The sequence below is a fragment of the Gambusia affinis genome, linkage group LG11 (genome assembly GCF_019740435.1).
Source record: "Gambusia affinis linkage group LG11, SWU_Gaff_1.0, whole genome shotgun sequence".
In the NCBI taxonomy this organism is placed as follows: domain Eukaryota; kingdom Metazoa; phylum Chordata; class Actinopteri; order Cyprinodontiformes; family Poeciliidae; genus Gambusia; species Gambusia affinis.
The window spans coordinates 6,061,264-6,080,481 of NC_057878.1; the positions used below are offsets into that span (position 1 = coordinate 6,061,264).

The 19,218-nt window shown below is 39.9% G+C and overlaps 1 protein-coding gene and 1 long non-coding RNA gene across 2 annotated transcripts in view; one reads left to right on the plus strand and one right to left on the minus strand.

Annotated features, from left to right (window-relative positions):
- Window positions 1-1,233: 1,233 nt before the first annotated feature.
- itgav (integrin, alpha V) overlaps window positions 1,234-19,218 on the plus strand; it is a 48,921-nt gene continuing 30,936 nt past the window's right edge. Inside the window, exons 1-7 of the mRNA XM_044131762.1 lie at window positions 1,234-1,906; window positions 6,236-6,366; window positions 13,803-13,891; window positions 16,304-16,418; window positions 16,660-16,721; window positions 17,603-17,651; window positions 19,003-19,125. Of these exons, the coding sequence (XP_043987697.1) occupies window positions 1,740-1,906; window positions 6,236-6,366; window positions 13,803-13,891; window positions 16,304-16,418; window positions 16,660-16,721; window positions 17,603-17,651; window positions 19,003-19,125 (736 nt within the window). The 5' untranslated portion in view covers window positions 1,234-1,739. The remainder of the gene's footprint in view (window positions 1,907-6,235; window positions 6,367-13,802; window positions 13,892-16,303; window positions 16,419-16,659; window positions 16,722-17,602; window positions 17,652-19,002; window positions 19,126-19,218) is intronic.
- LOC122839800 lies at window positions 6,364-6,854 on the minus strand. The gene is made up of 3 exons (XR_006372109.1): window positions 6,754-6,854; window positions 6,559-6,602; window positions 6,364-6,449 (listed from the first exon to the last, which is right to left on the minus strand). It is a non-coding gene; the product is annotated as an uncharacterized LOC122839800 (long non-coding RNA).

The following is a 19,218-nucleotide window of genomic DNA, read 5'->3' on the forward strand; positions in this document are numbered from 1 at the left end:
GCGGACCGTCAGGGAAAACACGACTTTCAAAATAAAGGTGTTTAGTTAACGCATACTTTACAATTTCAGAGTTCCAAACTTATATGTTGTTTTTTTTGGGGGGTTTTTTGTTGTTGAAGGAACATCAAGTCAACAAGCATCTAAAAAATGTATCTAAAAATACATGATGTTTTAAACTTCATGTATAAAACATGAAGTGTTTTATATTTTATGAAATATAAAACACTTCATGAATGTATCTAATTTACAGTGAACGTGAAAAGTATCCACTCCCTAAAATATTTTACCCCTTTTTTAAAAATTGCATTTAATTTTTGGCTGAAATGGTCCCCCATATTGATCAACAAAATTTGGCGTTTTTGATCTAAAAAATTAGAGGAAAATCTCCAAAACAAAGCAAACAACAACAACAACAAAAAAAAATCTTTTAAAGCTCCAGTATGTAACTTTTATTTAAAAAAAATAATAATAATGTTTTTTTTAAACTGTCATTGCATGATGACAGTTTGTTATGAGACAAATAATCTGTGACAGTGGCAGTTTCTCATATGGGCGACATGGACAACTACCCAGGGTGACATCTTGTTGGGGAATGTTTAGAGTTGAATTCAAAGACCTGATTGTATAATCTGTATTTCAGTTTTCATTACTTTGCTTTTTCATACCACTGTATTCTGATGTTTTGTCGGATGTCTTTTGTTACCATGTACTTTTTTTAATGTGCTACATAAAAAAAAAACACTTGTTTGCCTTATGCTAGCCAGGACAAGGTAAACATGTATTTCAGTTCATTTGAACTTTGAAACATAGTCACTAAAGGAGGCTCATTTGGTGTTTAGCAAAAGTTACTCTGTGTGAAAGATGTATTGAAATAAAAGTTCAAATAAAATATTTTTCTATGGCTAAAAGGCAGCCATATTGGATTTTGAGGTCAAGTTATTATAAAACCCCCAACTTTCCCACTTGAAAATCTGACGTCATTGGACCGTTTGTGTGTTGTTTCCACCTTGCTCTCAGAAATTTGCTCTTCAACTTCTATGTTAATACAGAGCACACAATTAATGTTCCAAACCCTTTTCAATGCCAAGTGGTACTAATTTGTAACCTTTTTATTTTCTTCGTTTTTATAAATTGACAGTAACAAAGTCCAAGTCCCAATTTTAAAATGTCTGTCAGTACAACACCAATTGAAAACAAAACAACTGGTCCTCAAGCTTCCACAGTAAAAAACTCTGAACATGGTTGTTCTCTGTGCTTTTATTTTGAAAGGAACTAAGCGGATGTTGTTAGCCGGGTGTTTAGCCGTATATTTGTCTGACTTTAGCTTGTTAGAACAAGCTTGTCTGACACTTCCCCGCATTCCTCGTACTCAAACGGTCTCGGCCTCAGTTCGGGGGTCGGTTAAGGCATCCAGTTTCTTTTATCAGCCAAAAACAAGCCTACGAACCTCCGAAGGCGAACCGAACCGGACTCCCTGTGACCCTCACACCTCGCTTCCTTCGCTGTGTGCGGCTTCAGTTGAAAGCAGGGAACCTGGTTAATTTAACGCTTTACAAGACTTGTTCTCCAACAGCTCCCGTTGGGAAGACTGAGATTTTCATCCTCCGGAAAGTGACGCTGTTCGTGGCGTAACGCCACGGGGAGTCTCGGTAACCAGCAGGGGTGCCCGGGGTAAAGTCCTATCTGGGTCGGTGTTTTCCTGGGTGAAGCCGCGGGGATCTCCAGCAGCCGCAGCGGCCATGGCAGGGGGACGGACAGCTGTCGGGCTGCTCGTCCTGGTGTGTGTGAGCGTCCACCGCGTTGCCTCCTTCAACCTGGACGTGGATAAACCCTTCGTCTACACCGGACCCGAGAGAAGCTACTTCGGCTTCTCGGTGGACTTCTTTAAATCCGCATCCAACCAAAAGTGAGGTTTTTTTAGTTTTTTTAAAATGCATAATGCTCACGGATGGAATTCTAATGCTTTTTTTAAAAAAATACAATTTCCACCATTAGTCATAGAAAGTTGGGACAAATATTACTTATATTTTTCCTAGCGTGGTTAAATGCATAACCCACAACATTGGGACATAGACAAACGTTTCTTGGTTGCATTTCAGACATTTAAGTAGCAACTAAACTGAAACGCTTGCACATTTCAGCATTCTCTTCTGTTTTCCTTTCTCTTCTAATAAGAGTTGCACTGATCAGGCTTTCTACCGGCGATGTTCGATTTCGTTCTAGATTTGACTGACTAATCAAACTTATTACTTATTCTTCATGTGAAACACATTTATACAGATTAATTACGCACCGGTGTATGTTTAGAACACTTTATTTCTGCTAATTATGATGATTTTCCATTTATAGTAAACAAACAAACAAAAAAAATGAGTCAGACCAATAATAATAATAATAATAATAACAATAATAATAATAATAATAATAATAATAAACAACCTCTTTAAAACCTGAATTTGGGCGTAAAGAACATTAAAGGTTGTTCTTTTCAGGAGGTATACCTTCAATCTGACAAACGACACTCATCACGGCTAATACACATAGAACATGTGTTTTACATGTGTCTGACTATTGTGAATCAAATAGAAAATGAAGGAATTAAAATTTTATCTTTTTGAATGGAAAGTAGCTTATGTTTCGTACCTTAAGCTGATTTCAAAGTAAGCACTTTGAGGTGTTGTGTTTTATTCACTATCTGAGCTGCCATAACCAATCAGAGCGAATCGATAAAGAATTGGGCCACTAATATTGAACTCTGACTGGCAGAGAGCAGCAGGAAGTGCTGTACTCACAGTCTCGTTCTCAGTTGGGAATGTCCAGAGTGTCTTTCTGCTTCACTTTTGGACATAAAGGTATTCCTTTTGATTTCTTTATCAAATTTAACTGTAGGCTGATTTACTCCAAACACAGAAAAAGCTTAGATGAAAATGCAGTAATGGTGTCATATGTGAAAATCTTCTAATTTTACAAACAGGCTCTTTTCTAAAGTGAACTGTTTTCAGTTTTCTTCTAATCTCTCTTCTTATTGTGGTTAATTTATACAATAAACGTGTTATTTTGAACAGCATGATGGTCAAACGTGTATGATGATTTTGACGAATTATGTTCAACTTGGAAAATTGAACATAATTGACCTTTGTTTGGATAAGATTGGCTTCACATGTAAGGATCGGTCAATCACCGATCTCCCAAAATTAAGGAAATAACTGCAGGAATCCACCACTCAGTCAGAAAGGAAGAGGGTTTTAGTGCTGTCAGTCACTCTTGCGCTCAACCTCGTCCTCCTTGCTGGTTCACCACAACATATCCTGCCACAAATGCTAATGCTAGTTAGCGCAACCACCGACAACAGCGGATAAATGGTTTTCCTTGAACGGTAATGTTTCTCTACCATTAGCACATTTACCAGCGTGCACATGAGGATGATTGACAGCACTAAGACCCGCCTCCTGGCTCTGATTGGTTGTTTTTGGTGAATTTCTTCAGACGGCCATAGTAGCTGCAGGGAAGAGGTGCAGGAGATGGATTATTTTTTTTCAGTCGGACAATGACCCAACAGACAAACAATCAATGGAAAGTCTTTGAACAAAACATGTTCAGGTTTTGCTGTGAAAGGCGGTTCTGTAAGCTTTGATTTAAGATGCATATTTCATCTTTTCATTTGTTAATAAGATGCCTTCCACTCCACAATCATGCGCTAGTTCTTGTATGACATCTGAATAAAATGCTTTGAGATTGAAACGAGACAGAGTGGAAAGACTCATGGTTTATACAAGCTTTTTTTTTTCTTCAAGAAAAGGCAATGTGTCTACATCGTGATTCAATTCAGTCTAAGAGGAATATTTACTTATTTCCAGAGGTGACAGAGGTATTGTGTTTCCACCATGTGAGGCTGAAGCACGCGAGTCGTCTCTGACTTTTGTCTCCCATTTCTATGTTTCTTTTCTCGTGTCTATTTTCAGTACATCTATCTGACAAGATAGCAGAATGGTTCCTTTGAGCGTCTCCGCACAAAAAGTGGCTCTTGAAGCGTCTTAAGGGTTTAAGTTTTGTTTTTTGTTATGTCAATTATTTGACATTTCCCATGTAAGTTGCACAGCCAAACTTTTCATTAGCAAAACACATTCCTTCAACAAACACAACCTTCCTCTCACTCCCTCAAAAATAAAATAAAATCCTGCTGTTAAACTTTTTCTTAGATGTTTGATACTCAAGAAAGATAAATCAGTAATGAGTTATTTGGCCAATTTTACCAAATTCTTGATCACCGAAGTGTTTGGGTTTCTTTCATATTGAGTGAGTTTATTCAGCGTTTTGGATATGACGCACAACCCGCCGTTACTTGTGTTACTACTTTGACAGAGTGACAGAACACTCTGTCTCAATGTAGGTCTTCTAAATGTGTTTTTTTTTCTTTTCTTCCTCCATTCCACTAAAACCAGAGAGTAATTAGGTTTTAGCTACTTCCGGTCATGCTATTCAGTCTGGTTCTGACATGTGCTTGTTGTGTATTAAGTGAATACACAACAAGCACTCCTTTATACAATTAATGATACAGTATTTTAGTTTTTTTTCTGGATGAATTTTGTCTTTCTTCTCTCTGATTTGACCTTAGATCTTTCTGAACATGTACGGGTTTTCACGTGCGTCCTTCTTAAGGCTGAATCAGGCTGAGGTTTGGACTTTGACTGGGTGATTACAGCAGCCATTATTCCTTTTTTTCTGCTGTAGATTTGCTGCTGTGTTTGGCTTCATTGTGCTGTGTTATGACCCAAATTTGGGGTTGAGTTCCGGCAGTTGGACACTTGCGCCGTTTCTTTCTGGTCTGCTTTAGTCGAACTCCGGTTTGTTTGTCAAGAAAGTCCGGTTGGTTTGGGGAGGTGTGAACGTGCAACTGAACTCACCCAAATCATTGCCACTCTACAACTTTGCCTAACAACTACTATAAGGTATATGTGCTGCTACGCTGCGTTGCCTGTGTTTCAAATAAGAAGCTGTTCTTTACGGCCAAACATCTCTAATCGAGTCTCGTTGGCCCTAGTGAGATTGCTCCAAACCCAAGTCAGTAAGTCGCTAACTAAGGCACGCAAAGATTGGGTTATCAAGGGTTTCTCCCACCAAACCTACTAAGCCCAGTAGTAGGGGGCACTTTAGGGCAGCCCACTGTGTTAAAAGATGTGAAGTTACAAACATTTGGAGGTGTACAATCATTATAATTTTAAAATAATAGGGTGAGGCCAAGCAGGTGCATCTCCTTGCTGTGTTCAATGGGAAGGGAGTGTTCAATGTGTGTTAAACTATAAATCTAGCTTAATCCATGTTTACTGTTACTGGTGTATTAAAAAAAACGCTATTTAAAATAAACAAGCCTGGTGGTCTGCCAGGCTTGTAATACACTGGGGGAAACTGAGTTGTCCTTCTGTGGAAATCTGTCACAACATGGCCTCTGACTTTGGGGATGTTCACACCAGGAAAAGTATTTGCTGCTTAATTTTCTCTTAAAATAGTTTTTAACTGATTTTATGATTCTGTTTGCATTGATGTGCATCAATGGCTGCATTTCCTAGGTCACTGCTGCCATCTTTCCTTCTCAACATTGTGTGAAGTCACACCCATGTGCTCCCATGTTTCCATAAAGCACATGCTGATCTAACAGGGGAAGTTAAACTCTGTCTGAATCCTTCTTGTCAACAATTTGCTGTTTTCCCGATGTTGTCAGCTGACATCCTAATACTCGATAAATCAGTGGCCTGGAAACAAAAACGACGACTGACCCGTTAGGTTTTCCCCTCGTCGTACGTTGCGATCCACTGGATTGCTTCCTGCAAATAAATCAGCTGCAATTAAAGCAGGCTGCTATGAACAAAGGCCTGCTGTTCTGAACACAGATGAAAACGGTCATCGCTGCAGGCAGCCAAGCGCTCGCTTTATATCGCCAAGCTGCACTTGTATTTACAAGATTTGCGGAAGGGCAATAAATTCAGGAAACAAGAGTAACACAATAACTCTCACTTTATTTATTCTAGAACCTGAATGAGCGGTCACTGTTTTTCTGCTGGGTTTTTCTGGCTGATATTTGTTAAAACAGTTTGACAGATGAGAGATGACGATAGTCTGAAAGCGTGTCTTCCATCCACGACCCGATTCTTGTTTAGAAACTCTTGACGAAATGCCTCTCTTTTTGTCTGTGTTCCTCATCTTGCTGGTACTTGACCGCCTTCCTGTTCCTCCTCAGCTCCGACGTCCTCATCGGAGCGCCCCGAGCCAACACATCGTCCAGGAGCACCGTGGTGGAGAGGGGAGCTGTGTACAGTTGTCCCTGGAAGGACTCTGCCAGCTGCCAGCAGCTGCTGTTCGACGACAAAGGTAACCAGGAACAAACTCCCCAACGCACAGAGAGAGCGACGTGTTTGTGTGGCCCGCATTCACCGCCATACAGTTACCGTACCCTAAATAAATAAAAAAAAGGAGTAATACATAGTTCATACTGTCACTTTTATCGTTATCACAATAGTTCCACAAGTGGTCGGGATTAAACTTTCAGTGCATATCGCCCACCTCTACCGTGTCGGCGTTAGCATCTCGGTTTTAGTCAGGCACGGCTGCAGGAAATGTCAGAGTAAACCACAATTTGTTTATTGAGGAGTCTACTTCATGCTGCACTTTCTGATTCATGGCTAACTGTGACAACGGTCTAAATTTGTCACAGACAGAACGACCCCAGAGTGGCTTGGAAACCAAACGCCGTCTTACCCGTTAGGTTTTTCCCTCGTCGTTCATTACGATCCACTGGGTCGCTTCCTGAAAATAAATCGGCTGCGATTAAAGCAAGCTGTGATGAACAAAGGCCTGCTGTTTCCACAAAGGCATAACTTTGTGTTTTACAGTGGAATCAAGTGTCGGTGTCAAATCAAAATGCTGCTGTTGCCTCATGTCAGGACACATTCAGGAATGTATTTTAAAGGAGGAATGTAGGTTCATCTGTGGCGGCAAGTTCTCTTCCCCCAGTTTCTCCAAGTTGCAAGTGTTTCTTTAGCAGGTTGTCCTCCCAGCATTAAAAAGTCTGAAATTCATCTGTCTTAAATTAGGACCTTGAAATGCCTTAAGTTCATCAGAAAACAAGCAAGTTGTCCTTAAATCTACTAATCAAATGTCTTAAGTTTTGTTGTATATTCTACTAGCCTGTAAGTAGTCGGGGACACCAGGTTGTCTACATGTTAAAACAATTTTAGTGATTTAAACACGATTTATTGTCCATTATGAGAACAGTCTGAAATTATTTACAGGATTATTCTTACAGGTTAAGAACAGGATTTGGGTGACGTGTCTTTGAAAATGCTCGTTGTATTTAGCTAAGTTTAATAAATGAATGAAAATCGGAGCTGAACCAAAATCTGCTTCTGAGTAAAATTTGCTGCATGGATGTGGCTCCATTTGAATAAAAAAAAACATTATTATCAATAAGCCAGTCACAATAACAAATTCTGCTAGACGATAAATTGTCCGAAAAGTTATCGGAATAAACGATAATATTGTTTTTGTGACCATTTTCAATTAATATAATGTTAATGGCTTAATAATACAAGAACCCATTCTCAAAGAACAATAAACTTTAGATTCTAATGAACATTTAACCCTGGAACCGAAAACATTTTAAATATCCAAAATAAATAAAACAGAAACTACAAATACAGTGAATTATGAAGTCTCTGTAAACAAACCTGTCATCCATAAATGCTATTTGAGACCAGTGACTGAAGTCTTTGTCATCCATTTTTTAGTAGAAAGGGAGAAAAACGATAAATCTGCAAATGAAAGTTGCTGAGCTCGTTTTAATTCATCATGCGATGAATTGATTTATTGGTTAATGCGACAGATAAATGCTTTGAGTAAATTCCAAGTGTTCTATTGTAAAAAGATTTTATTTTTGTTAATAACTTTCCCATTAGTAAAACTGAAACATTTCCATCTCCATTGGGTCAGATTTGTATCATTTTTGAACTGAAAAAAAAAAAAAAAGAAATCGCACTAAAACTATGACTGATGCTCTACATCCTTACTTTACCATCTCTGAAAAAGCAGATAGAAGGTCTTGATGCAAACACATTCCTAACCTTGATCTGTTTTTAAAGTTATCTGCTCTTTGAGATATCCTTCTTCTGCTATCTGTGCTCTTTCCTTCCTGCTTGAGTCAGAAATGAGAGCTATTACTGAAACATGATGTGGCAAATGAATAGATAGTTAATAGATAAAGTTATCAGGAGATGGGTAGTGAAGACTGAGTGTGCAGAAGACAGGAAGACAGTTTTTTGGTTGGTTTATTACTTGCTTATCACCACGTCTTGGGGCGTGGCAGCATTGCCTCACTCTTAAGGTCTAACTCCGACCATCATGGTCTCTTACAAGTACGATTTCCAAACACATTTTTAACCCCAGATGAAACACACAAGCCTGGTGTATTTCCTAATCGCTGTAAGACTCAGTAACAGCGGTTATGCGCGGCCTGAGTCATGGGTCCGGATCTGCATCTGACTCGCTTTGTTTTCCTCCAGGAGATAAACACGACGAATGCTAAGAAATGAAAAACCTTGAAACGTTTTCAGAAAACCAAGGTACACGTTTCCAGTTACCCAAAAGGCAGAGAAAAAGACAAGCGAGCTCCATCTTGCAGAACCTAAAACGTTCCCTCGGAGCAACTGGTGGTGCAATCACTGTCAGGTGTGCCGACTTTCCCAGTTACAACGCATTGATGTTTCTCCGCCTGACAGCCGGAGGTATTTCTATGATGTTGTGGCTTGTATCTGTTCCCATTCCTTCCCTGCTGTTAGAACGGCAGCTGGGTAAACACTCTGTAGTGCACAAACTTCATTTTAGCCGAATTGTGGCGACATCGCTCACACTTACTAATCACGTTAACTTTGTACCAACCCTCTAGTTTGCAGAATGCGTTGGGTTGGATCCCGTACAGGCCCATGTAAAAACGGCTAACCAGTTCCCGTCTGCTCAGCGTGCTGCGTCGGGAATGAGGGCTCATGTCTAACACTCAGCAGTTTCTGGAAATCAGGTCAGCTCTAAAAGCAGAGAAAACACTGGAAAGCTCTGAAAAACAGAGAGAAGCTTTTGGAGCCGCTGGAACACAGAGCAGTTCAGGCCAAGAGGGACGGCCGTGTGTTTGTGGGACGGGGAGCTATTGTGTGCGTGCGCGTGCATGTGTAGTCGAGTCTGGTTGGTATTCTGTGGCAGACCTCAGCAAACTGAAGTTGGCTGTAACAAACACACCACACTCTAAAACAGTGTAGCTCTCACCCCCTCCCACTCTTTATATCCACTAAATAGACACTACAGCCCTGATATTCTACATGCTTGGAATATCTTGTGTGCTAAGTTATGACTGTAATTTCATAGACAAACAAAATAAACACTTGATGTTCGTTTGACCTGAGGTTTCATTGATGATTTCACAATAAAATGCTGCAAATGTTTTAAAATATGCTGCTCCTTTGGAAAAATAGAGCGTTACGGCAGCGCAAATGGGTAAATTACACATAAACGTGTAAAAAAACCCCACTAGAAATAGTTGCATATAATTAACATTGAGTTCAGTTCTAATACTGCAGATTAGAACTGCAGTATTAGTACCAGTTATTGTAGGGCGTTTATCGTATCAGCTATCATTTATTGGGATAAATTTCTTATCAAGGGAACAGTTTTGATTTGTTGGTGTCACAATAATTTCCAAATCTCTCAGAACTGCTTTTCGTTTTGGGCTTGATAGCCTTAATATTGATATTTTGCTCCCTTTCCACAAGTTTAGCTTTTAGTCTCCTCTCCATTCACAGCGTTCTCTTAAGGGACGAAGTCCAATGGACCCCATAAGATTTATTGTTTTTTGCTTTGTGAGGCGGGGTCACATTGACCCCAGAGTGCACTTTTAAGTGTTTTTTTTTTGGTTTTTGTCTGTGTGGTTTCGGGAACTGACGGTCTGATGGGACACCCCTCTTCGCCTCCCCACCATCTGAATGGGTGAAATCTGCTGTTGTCCTCTTGAGCGTCCCACTAAATTGATTTGTATAATATATAAAAAATTTTCCCACCATTGTGTTGAAGCAAGCCAGAAATTCACAGAAAAGTTTTCAAGGTTTTGTGTCTTTCTGATAAATTGTTTGATGAAGGACGTAATGACTTTTGACTTTGCTCCGCTCTATCTGGAACACACATGTGCAGTGTAGAACCTGCGGGGGTTCAGCTCCTGTTTGGTTTTTTTTTTTACCCTAAAAACTGGATCAGTAGCAAATGTGCAGATCTGAACTGGAGTTTAAAAGCCATAAATTGGAGATTAATATTGGCTACTCTTATAAAGTCTGTAAGGATTTATGTCACTTTTCTTTGATCTTTCTTCATAAGCTTACTTTGAAGTTGGCAATAAAAGCAACCATCAGTGAAATTAGGCAACTATTGATTTGTTATGGGGAACTTTGTGGCTCTTTTAAATCAGCGTAACCTTAAATTTCCCTACACAATAAACATCCAATGTTCTCCAAAGTGTCGGTGGGTTTGGTTTCTTGGCTTTTGAAAGACTTGTTGGAACACCTGTGGAGCATTTGGCCTCATGCGGCACTCAGTTCCAGGCATGTTATGCCCATAAAAGGTAAATTCGTCTTACATGGCCTTATTAAGTGCAAGTTGTGTAGCAGGCTGTTCAAACAGGAAGTTTATGTTCTCGCTGCATTCAGGCTGAAGCCCTAATGTTGCAGAAAGATGGATTTGCAAACATCTGCACTGCTCCAGTGCCTTTAAGACAAACTGACACTGAGAGGCTGCAGGGCCTAACAGAAACAGTTACTGAGTGGCCTAGTTGGATTGTGAGTGTGTGTGTGTGTGTGTGTGTGTGTGTGAGTGTGTGTGTTTTCTTACAAAGGAGGTCTTTGTCTTTGATTTGACCTGCATGATTGCTGACCAAAGCTTCACTGGAATGGCAGAATTAACTGGAAGTCATTTGTGTGTGTGTCAATATATATGTGTGGCATGACTCTGACTCATTTCTGACTCTCTTTCATTTTGACCAACTCACCACCGTTCACCACAGTTTTTTGTTCCTGCTGTTTCTTTTAAATGCTCTTGTAGATGTCAGTCGTCTGACGTTAAAATGGGCTTTCCAGCTATTTTGAGCAACATGTAGCGGCAGCTACGCTGAAACAAAAAGATGTAAATATCCCAGACGTAAATCTGTAAAGTTTTAACTCTGCAATTATGCCGTCTTGTCTTTGTGGTAAGATGGGTGCCAAAATTATACATCCATTAAACCATAGCAGCAGTCATAAAATTTAAATATTGTAAAAGAACAATTTAATAAGGAAGATATTTATTCCAAAGTGTTTGAAATGACTTTGTTTAGCAACACTAAGATTTTAAATAAACAAGCTTTAATTAATGTGAAAAACCAATTAAACATTTTCAACCAAAAGCTCCTAACATGACGCTCAGTATCAGTGCGGCAGATGTCACCGTCAGAGAAAAGAGTTGTCCCATCAGACCATCAATTCCTAAAACCACACCAAAAAAAAAAATTAAAAAAGGAAAGCTTGTGAGGTGGGACCACATTGCTTTAGACCACTGGTAGTTTAATTGTTAGGCATTGTCTCTCAGGGAACATTTTGAAACACTCAAAATTTTTTTTTTTTTTTTTTGGTTAAACAGAAATTTAAGTGTTTCATAATTAAAGTTCAAAACGTTTAAAACTTCATGAGAATCACCCACAATGTACGCATATGCTTAGAACATTGCAACAATTACTGTTTTAAAATACCGCTTACCATATGTTGTCATTTTCTCATGAATTAAAGGAGACGTGTTCTCTCCTGAGACTGAACTGTAATCCTGTTGATCATCCTTGAAATCGTCAACCATCTCTATAATCATTATGAGCATCATCTGAGCTGGTTTTAGACTGCTGATTCAACAGGCGAGCGAGGATTTCATTAGCGCTAGTGCTGCTAGTGTAGCATTATGGTTGTAGAGTCATGTTCCTCTTTCTCAACTGGTTTCTGTCAACCCGTTGGTTTAGGAGGTGAGCGCTCAAATTGACAACAAAAACAGTCTGTTGTCACGGCTACAGCGCTTCTAACATGGTAAATAGTTGACAGCAAACACTTTGCGCCATTGGTGAATGATTCATTACCATGCGGAGAGATTAGGGATTCAGCATCCACTGCGTTGCCAAACTGGGCTAAACAAACCCTGTTCAAATTTGTCCACAGTGTCTGATTGGCTTAAATGTGATTAAGCTGACACTTTTCTGGTAACACAGTTCTGGGAAGCAAAGGATTTTTAAAATCTACTTTCCGCATACATGGTTTATTTAATCAGGCTGGAAAATCCTAAACATTTCCTCACTTTGTGTCTTGGCTGGCTGGAATATTTGTCTGCTTCCTTCATCTACTCATCTGTTTCCTTTGTGTCAGATTTGTCTGTGATTTATTTCTTTATTTATCTAAGTGACTCAGAGCTGAGTGATGTTTTCGGGCTGTGGTCTCTGGACTCAGCACGGCTTTACTCCTCTGTCTGTGGGCAGAGAGCTGGACAGAACCAGCCGCTGTTGCCTCCGTTGTCAGTGCTCTGTTCGTACATACAAAGTGTCGGTGTCAAATTTTGGTACGCTTCCCAGTACTTTTCCAGTTCTCGACTTGTTCCCTTAAAGTTGCAGTATTGTAACTTTTCTAAAAGTAGTTTTTTTTTGTTTTTTTTACATATTTTTTATTTTAAACTGCCACCATGTTGTGACAGTGTGTTATGTGACAGGGAATCTGTGAAAAAGTCGATTCCCACCTCCTCCCTGTGCTGCTATTGCCATCTGATGAGAAGCACCAAAAACAGTCAATCAGAGCCAAGAGGCGGGTCTTAGCGCTGTCAATCAACCTTGTGAAGACTAATGTGCAAGTGGCGGAGAAGCAACTCACGATTATGCTACCATTATGGCCAACATTGCTAACTGGCTTTAGCATTCCCGACAAGCATGATTAACAGCACTAAGACCGTCTTCCTGCCTCTGATTGTTTTTTTTTGTTATTTTATCATCTATCTCATCCTCATATATGTCAGAAAAATATTTTTTAAAAGTGACACACTGCGCTCCGGTGAGACAAAATCTTCGTATCCCTTTTTATGCCCCTGGTGTCCACGGTTTTACCCTTAAATTTTACTAGAGATTCACTAATCAAACCCCATTTCCATTGCCACCTTTTTACAATCCAGGTTCTTTACTAGACTTGTCCTGTATTTTTTTATTTTTTTTAATACGGAGCAGCTTTGCTGGAACACATTACTCCTTCCTGGTGTCTGTTGAAATCTCATTGAAAGTTTGGATGCAGAAGGCCAAGGCAGCACGTGTCGCTATGGTGCCCCAGAGATTGTCAGTCTTCAGTCCAGCTGTGTCCCTCCTGACCTCCTGACCTTTGCTGCATGTCTATTCCCTGCTGTCTTCATATTTTTCCTGTCTGAAACTTATGAGTTTTCCGAATGAACAACTAAGACATCCCTACAGAAAATAATTTGTCCTTTTTGTTTCCTTTTTTCAACTCGCTGACACAGGAAACGATTAACTTTGAATCTTCTTTGTCCAGTAAGAACTGACACATGAGTTCTTGGTTATGGTGCATTCACTGATGGGAGAAATTAAGGTGTTTTTGATGCTTAGACTACAGTCGGATACCTCTTACCAGTCGATTCTGTGAAAGAACATTATTTTCTGTAGTCTAATTTTACAATCATCTCTTGTGTTTGTTTTTCTTTTTCTTTTTCCACAGATGACCGAATTAAAGATGGCAATCAGATCGAGTTTAAGTCCAAGCAGTGGTTTGGTGCCTCAGTGCGATCTGATGGAGAACACATCCTGGTAAGATCCTAAACACACACATTTGTGTTCATTTCTCACTAGCTGTGTTAAAATAACAAATGTTAAAAAAAACTTTGTCAAAAACCAAAATTCAAGCAGTTTTGCAGTCACTGTGCCTCCATTAAATAAGAAGTTCAATTTACACCGCAAGTGAGAAAGTTTGTTTGCAGTTTATTTGTGGTTTTTGCCAGTGGCAACGTCCGGTTGTTGATTGTTTGACACGAAGTGTTTCCATTGCAGTTTTGTGAAATAAACCAATTTTGATAACAGCCAAAAAGAACCACTTCATCCTTGCACTAAAACTTCTTAGTGAAAAACAAGTGTTTTATGAAAATGGTGGGTTTCTTTTCCATGAAGCAAATTTATTTTCAAAATGTCAGATTGCTGAATTATATGGCCAATGGAAACAGAGCTACTGTGGCGCACAGGCTGCTCAAACTGGAGATATTAAGTGTTGCCTGGCATTCAGTCGTTTCCATTCTGTGCCATTTTGCGTTTGACCGTGGAGGATTAAAAATGTGAGGAACATTAATGCCAATGCAATGAGCGCAAGATTTCTAACATTGATAACACAGATGTGCATTCTCTCCAGAAATCTTCAGGATTGGGCGCTGGGCCAAAAATGTCAAACCTGGGGAAGATTATAATTTCTCATTACCCATAAAGTAATGAGAAATGGACATAAAAATCTAGTAGTAATAGTTTTATTACATATTAGTTTGTTCTCCTGAAGGGTATGTATCAAAGGATGGTTGTAGAAATACCAAAGTCCATGTTGTGGGGTGGGTCAGGGGAACTGGAAGCGTGGAAACCCCCCACCTCCTCTTGGACCTGAACAAAACAAAGGCCAGGGTTGTGCAGCAGGAGAAATAAGCAGAACACCTTTTCCATGAAGACGTACAATGTGTAGGAGGTGAGGGAATATAAACCCTGTGGTGCACACCTGGGCGACACATTGGACTGGAAATGAAATGGTAAACACATAAGACTGCCTCAGCAATAGATTAAACACATTCACCCCATCTTCCCATTGCTTTATGCTGCTGTGACACCAATAATCCTGAAACACTGGGAGTCCTTTTTCCACCTGGAAGGATTTTTGAATATTACAGTAGTTAAAACAAACTGTTCTTGGTTTAAAAGAAAAACCGGTCTAAGGTGTCTTCAGTTGGCTGAAGTTGACTTGGAGTCATGCAGAGTAGTAATTAAATGGCTTTATTGTGGAAAAGAGAACTTGAAACCTAAATCCATCTCATGTAGCAGCTAAGAAATCAGCATTTGTCCTGAAATAAGGAAAATAGGGTATGTTTAACAAAGCCGTAGCATAGTGTTATGTTGTTTCTTCTATTTTAACATTTTCCGTCATTGTTATCTCACCTAGAGCTTAGGGCTGCACTGATAAATCATTCCAGATTTTCTTAATTTTGGGAGACTGGCAACTAGCCAATAGTTACATGTGAAACATCCACAAAGGTCAGAAAATCAGTCGCTGATCCCTTTTACTCTGCCATAAGACAGGGCTGATAGACAGGCCCGTCTACCTGGTTACGTCTTCACATACACGGTTAACAATAGTCGGCCCACTGCTGTCAATTTGACGATACGCATGATGTATAAAAGAAAAAGGGACGCAGTGCTTTGCTAGTAATTGTCAATACTACGACATCTAGGTAGCAAAGCCCAAGAGTATCACATTTCACAGGTCAAGAAAGGTTTTAATTAAAAAGAGCATATTGAGGGAGAGGAAAGTAATCCAGCTATGCTAACCTGGCTAGCTTGACTTTGATAATCTTAAGATATACATGTGCTGCGGAATTTGGTGTGTTTCCGATCAGTTAAGAAAAGAAGAAAAACGTGATCCACACACCAACTCTGGCAGACCATCAGTAGAGCAGGTGTTTAAATTAGCTAATCAACCACCTCTGTGTTGAGATGATTGTTTATTAATAATCGGTAAATACACATCAAGCCTGAAAACATAATTCTTCACCAGACTGAATGTTCGGCCCTCAGAGAGATGTTGTGAGTCAGTTGCTTTGGCAACAAGTCTGTGTGTGGCGTAGCCAACACAGAGGGCGAGGAAAAAAAATCTGAGTGATTTTGAGCTATTTGTGAGGGTTTTTCTATGTTGTTCTTTCCTTTGCTGTGGCGCACTGCACTAAATTGGTAATACCTACATCCCCGGGTTTCACTTTGTTCAAATTGTTCTGCCGAGGCAGTGCGGCTTTGGCTGGCTACTTCTGAGATTTAAAATAAAAATGGCATCAGCCAAAATCTTAATCGGCAGGTCAGGCTTTTTAATGTTTGCTGATCAGGTGATCGACCAGAAAACTGCAGCCGCTGCACCTTCTGCTGGTAACTGTTTGCTCTGCGTTTGGGTCGTACATTCTGAACGTGTCCGTTGCATTTCAGGCCTGCGCTCCCCTGTACCAGTGGTCCACCTTCGGCTTCAGCGAGAGGGAGCCTGTGGGAACGTGTTACCTGAAGAAAGGAGACACAGTGGTGGAATACTCACCCTGCAGATCCAGTATGTTCTTCACTGTGTTGTTGGATGCTTGACTTGAGGTCAACATGGAGTGTAGGCGGAAAATTACATTACTCCCAGAACATAGCAGCAAATCTTCCAGCTCAAGCTAAAAAAATAATACTACTTCAAAAAAAAAAAACAACAGAGCATTAATCGGGAGGCCTTCCGATCTCAGCCTTTATAAATGTGAGATTGGGGTTTGATGTTTCCAATGTTTGACTTTTTTTTTGTTTTTTCCCAGGTTCCCACACTCCAGAAGGACAGGGTTTCTGCCAGGCTGGCTTCAGTGCAGACTTTGTTAAGGTAGGCAAGCAGCACAAACCCAAATAGATCATCATTTAAATATTTATGGAGAGAGTTTGAAACAGTTTTTATTGTGTGACCTATGAGGCCAATTCATGCAGTAAGCTGTAAATGAACTGAGCGTGTGCACAATGTGTGTGAAGTCAGATCATCACTCATGGTGCAGCAAGAGCCCCTCAGTTCTCTTTTGATTTTTGCAACCAGTTACAGTGCTGCAAGTGTTTAATGATTAATTAGATCAAAGAAAATTATGAAATTATTGTCTTAAGTAAACATGTCTGGATTTCAAGGACTTGTCTTTTTATTTTCTGTAAATTGATCATCACGTGTTCCAACTAAGCTCTCTAGCGATATTATTATTATTATTATAGAAATTAACACAATTCTGCATTCAATTTGAACAACACTTTTGAAAATAAAACAAAGTATAGCCAATACAATTAGAAATAAATACATAAAATTGATATAAATCCATGCTAAAGGTGAAATAAAATACATTCAATGTTCAATTACATTGAGGAACATTTTGGATTATTGAATCTTGATTAGAAAAAAGCCTCAGCAAAAAAACTGGTTTCCAAAACAACCCTTGCATTTTTCTGAGTCTTCTGCTGTTTATGGAGTTAAATCTTTGGCTAGTAGAAGTTTGTAGGTAGCGTCAGCGTCAAATTAGTTCTTGTTTGAAAAGTCAAAAGAAAAACTAGTTTATTCCAGGAATCCATGTTTGTTTATTATTTTATCCTTTCAATATGCGAGGTCTTTTATTCTTCCCACATCTCAGGAGTATAAACATGTCCTGATGTTTATGAACCTAAAAAATGAAGTGAAAGTTATACTGAATTTGGTTTTTCTTTCATTTTTTTTTCTTTTTATGCCTTCAGAAAAGTAAGAGAGTTGTGGTGGGAGGACCAGGCAGCTTCTACTGGCAGGGTGAGTGTTGAGATCTGGATAAATTGCTTTCATTCATTCATTATTCTGTTTTTTTTGTTTATTTGTTTGTTGTTGTTTTTTTTAAATGGAAGTCGGAGTTCGGTATCTGGGTGCAGATACTGAACTCCAGGATTTCTTCTAAAAACTTGCAGAGCTCGTTTGCGCTCTCAGGGTTTCCTCTGGATAGTTATTCTGATGTAACCAGAATAAGTCTGAGCCTCAGTCTCTATTACCAGAGTGTGTTGGCCAAGACATATAAGAGGTAAAAAAACGGTAGTTAATGACAACAAATGCATTCAGTCCCAAAAGATGGACCCATCACAACAGAATTTTAACATAAATAGCATCTGCTTTTTATACTTTCCTTTTACATTTTATTTCATTTTTGCATGTAATGATTTATAGTTGCTGGTAGGTGGATCTTATTATATTTGGACAGAGCTGGGCAGCCCTTACTGCTCCCATCTGTTTCCTGCCGTTAAATGACACTAAGCTTCTCCCAGCCATCTATAATGTTTTAATCCCTTTTTAAAAAACAAATAGTATCACATCCTTAAGCGACTGCGTGAGAGTAAAGATTTGTCCACCTGTGTTACGGCTGAGACAAAATCCCAGAGTGGTCCTCCTAGAGCTGAGCTGCGTGGTTCAGTCAGAAACTCTTTTCCAACTTTGATCCCAGTATTTGACACACGTTCAGTACAGAACCGAAAAAGCTGTTCTGGATGTGAGCAGTTGGGTGCAAGTCTGACTCTGTGCCTCGATCTCACACCGGGCAGCAGCTTGCGTCATCACCGCCTTAAGAGTTTAATGAGGAGGTGAGGTTCAGGTGGGCCGAGCGGCAGACGACGTGTCCACAGCGGCAGATGGATGTAATCCCCGTTAGCCCGTCTGACCCCAGAGGGCGTGACAGCGGCTGCATCCTGAACGCTGACTCAGTAGCATAGATGTTTTCTGGCTGCGTGGAGCGGCTCCTCCTTGGCTGTGTTCTCCTAATTATTGTTTCCTGTTGAGTCAACACTCACACAAGCACACGCACACTCACACACACACACACACACACACACGCACTCACACACACACACACAGAGAGAGCTCTGTTTCTGATTAGACGGCTGTTAGCATCATGTTCCCGTGGCTGCTTTAATAATGCCGGGGGTTTTTTTCTACACCTAAAGTGTTCTTTAAAAAAAAAACCCGTATTACTTTCACTTGTTTCTTTCTTATTTCTCTCTCTGTATATTTTTCCTTCCTAACTTTATGTTTTAGATTTTCTTTTCCAGTTTTGGACTCGTCAGATTGCGGGCTGTTGAATCTCGATTCGTTCCTCAACCTTCTCTTCTTCTCTCCTCAGGCCAGTTGATTTCAGACAACATCGACGAGATTTTAAAACGCTTCAACAACGACTACATCACGCCGTACGGAACCACACTTTCCACCAAATCGGCCGGTGCCCAGTATGACGACAGCTACCTCGGTATTCACACACACACACACACACACACACACTTGATTAAGACGTTCTACGCTGCCAAACGTTTTCGCTCTCCCGTCCGAATGATCAAATTCC